The sequence below is a fragment of the Hemiscyllium ocellatum genome, chromosome 3 (assembly GCF_020745735.1).
Source record: "Hemiscyllium ocellatum isolate sHemOce1 chromosome 3, sHemOce1.pat.X.cur, whole genome shotgun sequence".
NCBI classification, from domain to species: domain Eukaryota; kingdom Metazoa; phylum Chordata; class Chondrichthyes; order Orectolobiformes; family Hemiscylliidae; genus Hemiscyllium; species Hemiscyllium ocellatum.
The window spans coordinates 48239735-48252058 of NC_083403.1; the positions used below are offsets into that span (position 1 = coordinate 48239735).

A 12324-nucleotide genomic window follows, 5' to 3' on the forward strand; every position below is an offset into this window, starting at 1 on the left:
GTCATCTCTTGCTTCTCATGTCCTTTTAAAAACTCCCTCACTCCAGGGAAAATATTCTTGCTATTCGCTTTTCCTATAGTCCCCAGGACTTTGTCACCACCCTATTCCTGAATAAACATCGATACAAAGTATTTTCCTTTTGAAGTTATTAATTTCTAGGATGTGGATGTTGTTGGCTCGATCAGCATTTGCAGCCCATCCTAATTGAAATAACTCCACAGAGGCAGGTATCCTATCACCAAGTCACTCTTTCTTTACATGTGGCAAGTCCTTGACACTGATCCAGCTCCCTCAGGGTAAAGAGGATGTCTGACACTCCTGTTCATATCTGTCAGCCAGTTCTCCCTGATTGAACCAGATTAATAGCCCAGATCAGGGACCTCATATTCTATGAGGTCCACCTGGCTGACCGCTTTACAATAACTACATCCCTCCCCTTCTGAGTCTGAGGACATAGGCTGATTGGTTTTCTTGTATTTCCTGCTTCAGCGTTTTAGTATCAGGTCAGGTTCCACCAATTCTGCCTCTGATGTGGGCGGCGTGTAATATAGAAAAGCTCGCCTCTTATGTCTCAGAAGAAATTCATTCTCTTCTTCTGGTGGCAAAGGTGTCAGTACAACAATATCTGTAATTTTCATCTCCAATTCTGAGAGTACCTTCAATGCTTGACAGAGAAGGAGAACTCACCTGGAATAGTCAGAGAGGCTGTTGAGGAGCTGGACATATTTGGTGCCCACACCATTTGCAAGTTTGCAGCTTTCTTAGGGCTCATGTGCCTGTTCAGGACTGTCGCTCCTCCCTGAACGTTAGACATCACTGGATCTAACCTTGTGTCGACCACGCCTCTTAACCATGCAGGGCCATTGCTGTGGTTCCCACATCAAATTTCATTCCTTGAAATAAACTGTCTCTCTTGCTTATCAGAATCTTGTGTCCACCTTGGTGTTCCTAATGCCAGTTACCCGTCACCCTCCAGGAAGATCAGATGGGGTGCTATCTTCTCCCCATGAGCAACCCTGTAGTTTCATGAAGGGTGGTCCTAAAATCAAATAGGAGCCAGGACAGTTTTGTTACTAGTGAAGCTGTAGGCTGTTTCTTTAAGCCTGAATTCAAAGTTTGACTACTTTTCTGCCAAATCATTGGGTGATGGATAATATGGAGCTGTCCTTATATGTGGAATATTATTCAACTTTAGTAAATATTCAAATTCCCTTCTGATAAATGATAGTCCAAAATCTGTGACCAACATTTATGGAAGTCCATGTATTACAAATATTCTGTATAATGTTATCCACATTGCATACACTCAAAGGTTTTGGGGCTTTGTCCCATTACCACATTACCTCTTTGCTGTCTTATTCTTCTCTTCACTTCCATTCTCAAGCTATTGTATTTAGCCTGGTCCTAACATGAAGAGTTGATATGAAGTGCATCAACAACCTAATGTTCTTGCTTCAGAATTTTCTCTATCCTTCTAATCACCCAAAACATTGATTCCCTTCTCTTTCATGCTTGTTCAATATAATTAGCATGTACCTGAAGCATCTCAGTTTGAGGCTCACTCATAACTGTTCTTCTTGTAGATCTTGGATTCCATTTGCTTTGGCTGGATCCCTTGTCATAACATTTAAGTTAATCCTCTCCTAATGTAGATTGACCGTTGTTCTTCTCCTCTAATAATTTAAATTTTAGAATTCAATGAGCAGTCTTAGTGTTCCCCACAAGCACATGGTCATTCTTCAACTTCCAATCCAGCAATGCCTCCTTTCCAGTTAGGTCAGGAGCAGAATTTCTCCCCGTCTTTACACATTACTCAATGGCATTATCCCAATTAATATTTAGGTAATTAAAGTCCCCCAAAACATTTCCCTATGATTTCCCTGTGGATGTACTCCTCCATCTTTCATTATAAGGAGATCTACATTATATCTCTAATTTTGTGATTGCATACTTTTTGCTTCACAACATGAGCCAAATAGATTTTGTCCTTGCCCCCAAAAAGATATCCTCTATTTTCAACATTGCAATGCCTTCCCTAATCAATCAATCCCTGCAACTTCAACTACCTCGTAGTTTCTCATGCCTATCTTTGAATTTTTTTGTCATCAATCTAAGCAACTTTTTTGTTGTTGCCACTATAGCATGGCTATTTGTGTATTTAAATCACTTAATTCACCATACACTATGCAGTTACGCACAAGCCACTGTAACTCCGCTTTTGTATTTCTTATTGTCCTTCTCAATCCATTTCTATGTAATATGATACTACTCCCTTCTCACGATTCCCTATCCCAAACCACACCTAGTGAAACTTGCCCGGTACTGCTCAGGTGCAGCCTGTCCCTTCTTAGTAAACAATATAGAGTGACAATACATACAGACAAAACTACATATCCAGAGACCATGGTTGAAATTCATTCCTCTTTGACACGTGCAAAAATCTGATACCTGAGCCAGGCAAGATCACTGCGGCCAGAGTCATGACCAGACAGTATAGTTCCCTGATGGATTCTGCCAAGAGTATTCCTATCATCAACACTGGGATTCGCTGTACATAGTTGTCGATAACCATGTTAAAGACCATGTCCTGATGGGCAGGCTGGTGCTGGACGAATAGGCAGGTATGGGGGCACTGCAGGGTAAGCTGTAGTACTCAAAATACATGGGGCCGGCGAGTGAATTTGCCCCTGAAAATGCTCACAAAAGGCATCCATGTACATCTAAACAGCTGCTTGACCAATCAGAGATTCTGGCTCCCCAGTGCTAGTTGCTCCAGCTCCCTCTATCAAAGATTCCCATGCTCTGAATCTTACAGACACAGAAGCTGTGTTTTGAGGAGCAAAACGCAGGCGAGAAAGAACAGGTGACTGGGTGAGCTGGGAAGGTACTCGGTAATTCTCTGTGCCACTTGAATCTCATGACAGTGAAGAAGTGGCTATTCACTGAGCTGAGTACCCATCGGGATCGAGACTGAGTTGCACCATATGGGAGTGAGGAAGGGAGCAGAGTCTAAGTGTTAGTTGAGGAGCGGGGGTGGGACACGGAGCCCAAGGGTGGGGATAGGAATGAGCAAACCGCCAGACCCCGTTATCAGTTGTTTCACTAATGATTGGGAAAGTAGATTCCACAATGCTTGCTCATCGTGCAACTTTATCCATCACTGTCCAAGTTTATTGCAATTTCTAATCACTTGTTTTACTCAATAGGCTGACAGAAGAGTCAAAAGGTGTGGCACTGGTAAAGCACAGCAGGTCAGGCAGCATCCAACGTGCAGCACAGCCGATGTTTCGGGCATAAGCAGAGGCCACACAAAACAACTTTCTGTAATCAGGAGGGAATCAGGGTCTTAAATATCTTCTGTGGGTACAGGCATAGAAGATAAAGTTATAGATAATCTGCAAATTGATTCCCTTGATGACAGTTGGCATCTTACATTCAATTTTTCCATAAGTTTTTTTCACAGGAAGCTGTTCACAAATGATATCTTTGCTAGATACAGAATCCCTGAAAAATCAGGATTAATGTTACATCATTTTTACATAAATTTATCAACTATCTATTTCGGTGAATGCTTTGAAAGATCCAGAGAATGGAAGACTTATTTGTCTTAACAGTGAATTAACAAAACATATCTTATTTATTGATGCCCAAGTTAAAAGATTCACTCTTACATAAATATATATACATAGAATGCATGTATGAACTCTTTTAAATGTGTGCTATCTTATCTTTCTATGGAAGAAATAACGCCTCAGAAAATCTCAAGAGTAGCTATTTAAAGAATTATTTGACCCCAGTAAGCCACATGGTTTAACAGGCTAAACTCCAATACTATTCTGTATAATTACAAATGTCTCCAAATCCAACTTTCCAACCTTTGTCAATTTGTACCTGAACTCTTCAGACTTAGGGAAGTAAAGTGTACTCCTGCCTGAAAGGGCATGCACTCCTTGTCACACTGTGTTGGACTTAATGGAAGCAACTGTTATCTCACTTACCACTTGAAGAGTATTGGTCACTGTCTATGCCACCTCTTTCAGAGAAGATCTGCTCAATTAAGTACCACTCAGCTTTTAACCGGACAACAGCAGACCTTTGGATCAAGGAACTGAAGGCAGAAGTCCTACCCATCAAAACCTGTTAGTTAATCACACTAGCAGCTTGGGTTGAACAGCAGAGTCACCAGGTGTATAGTGGCTGCTGCCAGTTCTACAGTCACTCAAGACCCAGTGTCAATGCTCCAGGCCACAGTAATGATGAGTGGAATCATGAGGTGGAAGTCTTGGAGATGACGGATTTATCAGCAAAAACAAGAAAATGCCATCTTGCCTCACCCCACTGCCATCACCACCTCTTGCTGATGCCAGGTCCCTCTGTCAGACAGTGTTTTTGAACAAGGCTACCTTCCTGTTTGCCTACAAGCAGCCCTGAAAGGGATAGCTTGTCATGTTCCTCATGGGGCAAGCTTCTCATCTGCTGTTTAATTCCACTGGTGACAGGATGGAGCCAATTAACGCATTCAATTGGCAGTAGCGTGGGAAAGTCATCCCTGTGCCTTCCCATTTTGCCTGATTGAATGTCTCCACTGCCAAACTTCATATGGGCCAAAAATATTAAATTCCATTCATAGAAACTTTATGCTAATGTGTTTTTGAGATTGTTGGCATAGTTACAAGTATTTGTGCATTATAATTTGTTTGTATACAATTGTGTATCAAAAAATATTTTAAAACTTGAAGAATGTTAAGGAATAATATGTTTGATTTAAAACAGTGTATCATCGTTCCCAAAAACAGTTTTTTGTTTGGAGTACAAGTTACAAGGTAGAGTCACCAACATAATTTTCCAAGCCATCTGTATGGTATTGGATGTCAGTAGCCCAGATGGAGTGCTCACCATCTCTCTGCTTCCGGAATATTCCTGGAATCAGTCTCTTTATGCGCTTAGTTGTACAGCAAATTGGAGTTCTGTTGTACCTGGAAGATTGTCAATATTTTATGATGATTAGAGTTCAATTTAGTATTTGATGCATCAACCACAAATCTATTTCTTCTGTTAAATCCATGGCCATTCTGGGCTTCAAGATAAGTCAAACAATTTTTAAAGGATGGCCTTTGTTTAGAGTAAGCATGCACAGCTGAAAGCAACTATTAACCTAATGTGTACCACAGGACAATTGTTAAATGAAAATGCAAATTTTCTGGTGAGACTACAGCTTATTCAAATAAAAATCAATGATTTGTCATTTGACAATGCAATTCATGTTCCAAACTTCGTTTCTGATTCCATGGGAACTGAAACACAACATCTGAAGTCATTCTAATCCATCAAGGAGTGGCACAAATGGCAGTTTGCTGACATTTCACACCAGGTTGAATTCCTGTCTGAGAAATTGTGGACTGCTGAAATGAACAAACATTCTGTTCCTGGAGAACTAATGTCCAGGATGGATACCAATGCTACTTTTCAAGGTGCTTAGACTGACCTCTGGGGAACTTGTCTTTTTTTAAAACTTTATTTCCAGATACTATTTATGATGTATTTCATGTCTTTCTGAAATACATATAAATGAACACCAGAAACTAAGATTATAACTATCTCTGTAGGTCTAGCTCGCCAAACATTAAGAAGCTTACCAGCTACATTGACAAATTGTGCAGCATTAATTAGTTAAACTCCAGCAATGTCCCATAAGCGTTGATCAACATACAAGATATAAATCAGAAACAGGAATAAACCATTCAGCCCCTTGAACATGCTGTTCCATTCAGTATGTTCATGGCTGATCAGCGGAACCGTGCTGGGCCCATAACTTAGAGGTTGATGGATCGTAACCATCCTCTGCTATGCAAACTTAGGGTGGCACAGGGCCTGTTTCCACACTGTAGGAAATCTAACTGTTCTGAATGAATAAAATCCATATTTCTTCTGATCCTCTGCCAAGCCGCACCTCAATCTCTGGACTTTAAAAAATGGGGTGCCTTTATGGAGAGGAATTGTTCTCTCCATCAGCCTAGCAGAAATTCTACATACACAAAACTGGGCTCTTTCTGTTTCAGATATATGGCCAAACGAATCGAGTGACACACTTACAAGCAAGCTGGCAGTTTCTCGAAGTATATTAATGGCAGACACCTCATCTTCACCAATCTGAAAGCTATTGCCATACATTCTAATACTCTGTGTAATGCTGAGTTTTGGATGAGCTATTTGGCTGGAATTGCTTAAGAGATCTGCTCTATTGCCATGAATTTGTTTAAACTGCGTAATAACAGGGTTTCTGCCAGACGTCTGGCAGAGTTACAGCGTAGAGAAAATTTAGAGCTCTAATATTCATCAGCTGAAAGCTAAGAAAAGCAAAAACATTTTTTCTTGGCTCTTGAATATCTTTCTAATCGAGAGGAAATGGGATAGGAAAGCCAGTTCAGGATTGTAGAGCTTTCCAAAATTGTTAACAATCTAACCCAGCCTGGGGTAGTAGATTGGGGGGGGGGGGGGGGGGGAGCTGTCGAGTTTATGGACCTCACCAAACTTCAACACTTCGACAAAGTTTGAAGAAAATGGGAGTGATCTCAGCTAAATATATTATGTGCTAAAGCAATAAAGAGATGCCAAGGTGGAGCCTGAGCTGAAATGCCAGTTATAGCCACCTTTGGCAAAAGCTGGTGCCTCAGTAGAGAAGTTGAAGCTGTACCAATAGTGGCCCCAGGGTTTGCTAAAGGGCTGATTGACATTTAAGTTCTCTGCTCATGTTCATTAAAGAGAAGGCACGTCATTCTTTTTTGGATAACACAACTTAATCTGTCCTCACTGCAACTAGTTTTAACATATGCAAAGCATTAACTTATGAGAATTTCAAACATTATGTAAAGATATATGATCTTTCCATTCTTTTACTGCTGGAGGTTTGGGAGAACAAAATATTTGGAAGATATTGGCAGATGTTCTGGGATACTTTGTAAAGATTTCAGCTAGTCTTGTTTTGAAAATATTGTCAGAATTTAATTTAAAGTGACTCAATGAGTGCTGTGCTAGTCTACCTTTTTGGAGTTACCTGTAATTTGCTAAAGAGGAGGCTGTTGTTGTGCAAGAGAAATGGGAGGAGGACATGGGTGAAGCAACACCAACTTCTGCAAGGGGAAGGGGCAAATTCATAAAATCCCTACAGATTGGAAACAGCCCGACTAGTCCACATCGATCCTCCAAAGAGCATCCCACCCAGACGCATTACCCGATTACTCTGCATTTTCCCTGACTAACACACCTAGTCTACATATCCCTGAACACTATGGGCAATTTAGCATGGCCAATTCACCTGACCTGCACAGCTCTGGATAGTGGAAGGAAACCTGACAAGGGAGAATGTGCAGACTCCACACAGACAATCGCCCGAGGTTGGAATCAAACCTGGGTCCTTGGTGCTGTGAGGCAGTAGTGCTAACCACTGAGCCACCATGTTGGTGAAGAGGACTGCTTCTCCCACTTTCTACACCATAGGACATCTGTCCTTCTCAGATCATCCTCAGGATATCTAGTGCCATGTCCACTGTGCCTCCTCGTTCAGTCAGTAAGGAATCCTGAAAGTTGCTGCAATGTTTCAGATACTGTACTTTGTCAATGTGGAGAACATGCATTTACTGCTCCATTAAAAGAAAATCTAATCAGTAGTTGATTGCTAAACCTGTAGAACTCTCTTTGAACATCTCCAGATAAATTCAAATTATAATAATCAGCAATTAGGGAGAACATTATGTGCTAAAAACAGCCATTAAAACAAACATGTTTACACTGCACATGTTTAGTACTTGGTTTCACCCATTTACCAAATTAACCAACCAATGATGTTGATTGTTTAGCTGTAAAGAATTGCAGCTCATTTAAGACAGATAAACGGACAGCACAAGGGTTACAGAATGATTTGCCATATGGTACACAACTTGGCAAGTTGTACAATGCCCTATGACCAGTTTGTTGACAGGCCCGACTTTTCACTTTCATAAAGTTACACATGGGCGGTTTTCTTCCCACTGCTGCAGAAACCCAAAGATATGGTATGGATTCATTACCTTGAGAGTTGAGTTTTTGTAGGAGCAAGTGAGGACTGCAGATGCTGCAGATCAGAGTTGAAGAGTGTGGAGCTGGAAAAGCACAGCCAGTCAGGCAGCATCCGAGGAGCAGGAGGTTCGACATTTCGAGCATAAGCCCTTCATCAGAAATGAGACTTGTGGCCCAAGAGGTCTGAGAAATAAATAGGGGGGGGGGGGGGGACTGGGGTGAAGATGGTTGGGAATGCGATCGGTAGGTGAAGGTGGGGAGAAGGTGATAGGTTGGAGAGGAGGGTGGAGCGGATAGGTGGGAAGGAAGATGGATACGTAGAATAGTTCAAGAGGGCAAAGTAGAGTTGGAAGGTTGGATCTGGGATAAGGTGGGGGAGGGGAGATGAGGAAACTGGTGAAGTCGACATTGATCCCGAGTGGTAGGAGAGTCCCAAGGTGGAAAATGAGGCATTCTTCCTCCAGACGTCAGGTGGTTAAGGTTTGAGGAAGCCCAGGACTTGCATATCCTTGGCGGAGAGGGCAGGGGAGTTAAAGTGTTTGGCCACAGGGCAGTGAAGCTGTTTAATGCGTGTGTCCCAGAGATGTCCTCTGAAACATTCTGCAAGTTGGCATCCTGTCTCTCCAGCAGAGAGGAGACCACATCAGGACCAACGGACACAGTAGATGACATGTGTGGAGGTACAGGTAAATCTCTGCTGGAAGCAGAAGGATCCTTTGGGATCTTTTATGGAGGCAAGGGGGGAGGAGTGGATGCAGGTTTTGCATTTCCTGCAGTGGCAGTAGAAGGTGCCGCCAGTGAAAGATGTTTGGTGGTGGGCATGGACTTAACAAGGGAGTCATGGAGGGAATAGTCTCTCCGGAATGCAGATAGGGATGGGGAGGGAATATATCCCTGGTGGTGGTGGGGTCTGTTTCTAGGTGGCGGAAATGGGAGAGGATGATGCAATGTGTCCGGAGGTTGGTAGGGAGGAAGGTGAGGACCAAGGGGCTTCTGTCCTTGTTGTGATTGGAGGGAAGGGGTTCAAGGGCGGAGGTGCGGGAAGTGGAGGAGATGTGCTGGAGGGCATCATCCACCAAGTGGGAGGGGCAATTGCGGTCTTTAAAGAAGAAGACCATCTAGGATATTCTATGGTGGAATTGGTCCTCCTGGGAGTAGATGCAGTGGAGGCGGAGGAATTGGGAATATGGGATAGCATTTTTACAGGAGGCAGGATGAGAGGAGGCATAGTCCAAGTAGCTGTGGGAGTTGGTGGGTTTGTAGTAGATATCAGTGTTGAGTCAGTCACTGGAAATGGAAATGGTGAGGTCCAGGAAGGGGAGGGAGATGTCTGAGAAGGTCCAGGTGAACTTGAGGTCAAGGTGAAAGGTGTTTGTGAAGCTGATGAACTGTTCAGTCTCCTCGTGGGAGCAAGAGGTGATGATGATACAGTTATCAATGTAGAAGAGGAAGAGCTAGGAAATGGTGCTGGTTTAACTGTGGAAGACGGACTGTTCCACGTATCTTCGAAAAGGCAGGGCCCACATGTGTGCCCACAGCCACACCTTTGGGTAGCCCTCCAGCCACATGGTATTAATGTGGATGTCACCAGTTTCCTCATTTCTTCCACCCCCACCTTATCCCAGATCCAACTTCCAATTTGGCACTACCCTCTTGAACTGTCCTACCTGTCCATCGTCTTTCCCACCTATCTGCTCCACCCTCCTCTCCAATCCATCATCGTCACCCATTACCTTCATCTACCTATCACATTCCCAGCTACTTTCCCCCAGCCCCACCCCACTCCCATTTATCTCCCAGCCCCCTTGGGCCACAAGCCTCATTCCTGATGAAGGACTTATGCTCGAAATGTCCATTCTCCTGCACCTTGGATGCTGCCTGACGAGTTGACTTTTTGTGTCCATTCTTTATATGTCCTCAGCCGCACACAGCAGAAACTTCAATTATTCCAAATTGCCATTGCTCCTTACCATAAGAAAATCACATGTAATCTTCATTCCATCCTTCTCAAGCTCCAGCAACCTCCCATGTTCCTGATATTGATTTTGAAATCTTTACCTTTGTTTACATCCCCTCTGCAGCCTTGTTCCACCCTGAATGAACTCTCTAACTAGCCCTGGACATGAGATTCAAATATATTGCATGTTACTTGCACTTTCTGCTTTTTAACGAAGGCCTTCATTTATTGCTGATTTCTAATTACCATAAGGAGCATTTAGGGGAAAAGGGAGCCATTAATAAATGACAAAGACAGGGGTGCTAGATAAGTGGAACTTGCTTTAAGACAGAACACAATCGATTAAGTTTGCATAAGAGAGATAGTCAAGTTTGGAAAAAGCTAATGATCTAAGATTTTGATGGTGATCCTTTCTCCTCATCACTCTGTCCTGAGGCAATTCAAGAATATGTTTTATGAGTATTGAACCTGCTAGGATCAAGAGATAGCAATCACAAATGAGAAAACCTGGCTGAATTTTATGTTCTCTAACCTAAGGAAACAGAAACTAGTTGCAGCACAAATGTTCCAGCAGAGATCAAATATCCAAGCACAGCCAAATATCAAATATGGGACCTCCTTATGGACTACAGGAAAATGCTTGGTTTTCCCAGTCTGATAGTAGGTGCCTGCTATGCTAAAACATATTATCTCATTGACTCAAAGGCTTTCAATGCACCTCATCAGATCCTGAACAGCCCAATGTGACCAGCTGTAAGTCTGTGCACAAGCTATACACAACGATCAGGAGACCCATGACATTTGTTTTAATTAGAGGACAACCTCATAATGTAATAAACAAGTTGTATAATACTCTTCTCACACTGACTTGGATCTTAATTGGAAGCCTAATGAAGAAAACCAAAAGTAATTTAGTAATTGGCATTTCTGTACTTTACTGCCTTCATTATCCTCCCATTCATGATTAGATTGGAACATGCATAAGAAAAATTTACATACTAATAAAACTTGACTTTTAAAAATCAGCTTAAATAAAGAAATAAACTAAACATAGTTTAATTCTGTTGCATCATTGCAGGAACCAGAACAAAATCAAATTACTTTTTCAAGCTTAAAGTCTTGAAATGTCAGAACAGCTCAGAATATTGAGTCAACCATGACAAAGGGAACTGGAAACTGTCAAACTGTATAGCCTCACTGGGATGGCATTACCCATCCTAGTTACATTTTTTGTCTACTACAAAATGTTGGCCACCATTAAATCTGATTCGTTGACAAGCTGTACTTACCACATGAATATTGGATTTTACATCAACTCACCCTTGGTTTAGCTGTTCGGATATCTCCTCTAGGGTCTGACCTTTCGTCTCAGGTACAATGAATATGATAAAAGGCAATCCGATAAAACTGACAATTGCGTATATTAGAAGAACCCACATGAGGCCAATTAATTCTGGAACCATCAAACAACAATAAATGTAAGCATATTTTCAAAGGAACAAAACAATTTTATGATATGTTCACACTCCACAGGCTTGACATCAGAATAAAATCAAGATTACCAGGTAAAGACTAGTTCACTCTATAGACATGAATTCAGTGTATATCTCAACCAGCTGTAAGCTATTTCTTAAAATGACAGAAAGATTTGCATGGAGGGACCGACCTGCTTATCGAACAAGTACTTTGTTAATGTATATTCCTGCAATAGGAACATGAAATCATGAAGAGGCAGGGAGTCCCAAGAGTTTGTTGTCCAATTAAATCATGGTTGGTCTTTATCACAAATCCACTTACTTGCCAGTGTATCCCTTGAAACCTTCATTCAACAGAAGTCCGTTGATCTTAGTCTTGGAAATTTCAATTGTTTCAATATTCACAATGGTAGGAATTGTGTTTAATCTTGATAAATACACAGTGCATATTCACTGAATAGTTGAGTTATTTGGATTCAGTTTTCCATCAACTGCAATTGAGTTGATCTAGATGTGACCTTTTGTTTATAGGTGATAAGAATCTCAATCAATAGTACCTTATTGTGGTTGAATTCTTTAAAGCATTTCAAATAATGACTTAATCTTTGGAAATGCAAAGCCAAATGTTCTCCAATGAGATGTTAATACTCATCAGTCATTGAATTTTCAAAACAATTACTTGTATGAAGTGGTTGCTGACATTTCACTGTGATAAGACACTATTGTCTCATTTTCTCATGAGGGTTCATCTCCATGTAGGCAGATTTCCTCCTCACCACAAATTTAAATCCTGAGCTCTGCTGAAGTCTAAGGATCACAAGAAAATGATGTTTTTTT

General features: G+C 41.7%; 1 protein-coding gene across 2 annotated transcripts in view; it reads right to left on the reverse strand.

Moving 5' to 3' along the window:
• The window catches only part of slc2a12 (solute carrier family 2 member 12), a 49533-nt gene that overhangs the window by 13985 nt on the left and 23224 nt on the right, over positions 1 to 12324 (reverse strand). The window contains exons 5-6 of one of the 2 annotated variants that reach the window (XM_060849778.1): positions 11333 to 11465; positions 4897 to 4976 (exon numbers count right to left, since the gene is read on the reverse strand). In XM_060849778.1, coding sequence (XP_060705761.1) covers positions 4897 to 4976; positions 11333 to 11465 — 213 coding nt within the window. Of the gene's footprint in view, positions 1 to 3598; positions 4977 to 11332; positions 11466 to 12324 lie in introns of those variants that run through there. The other variant, XM_060849777.1, reaches the window with a different exon arrangement.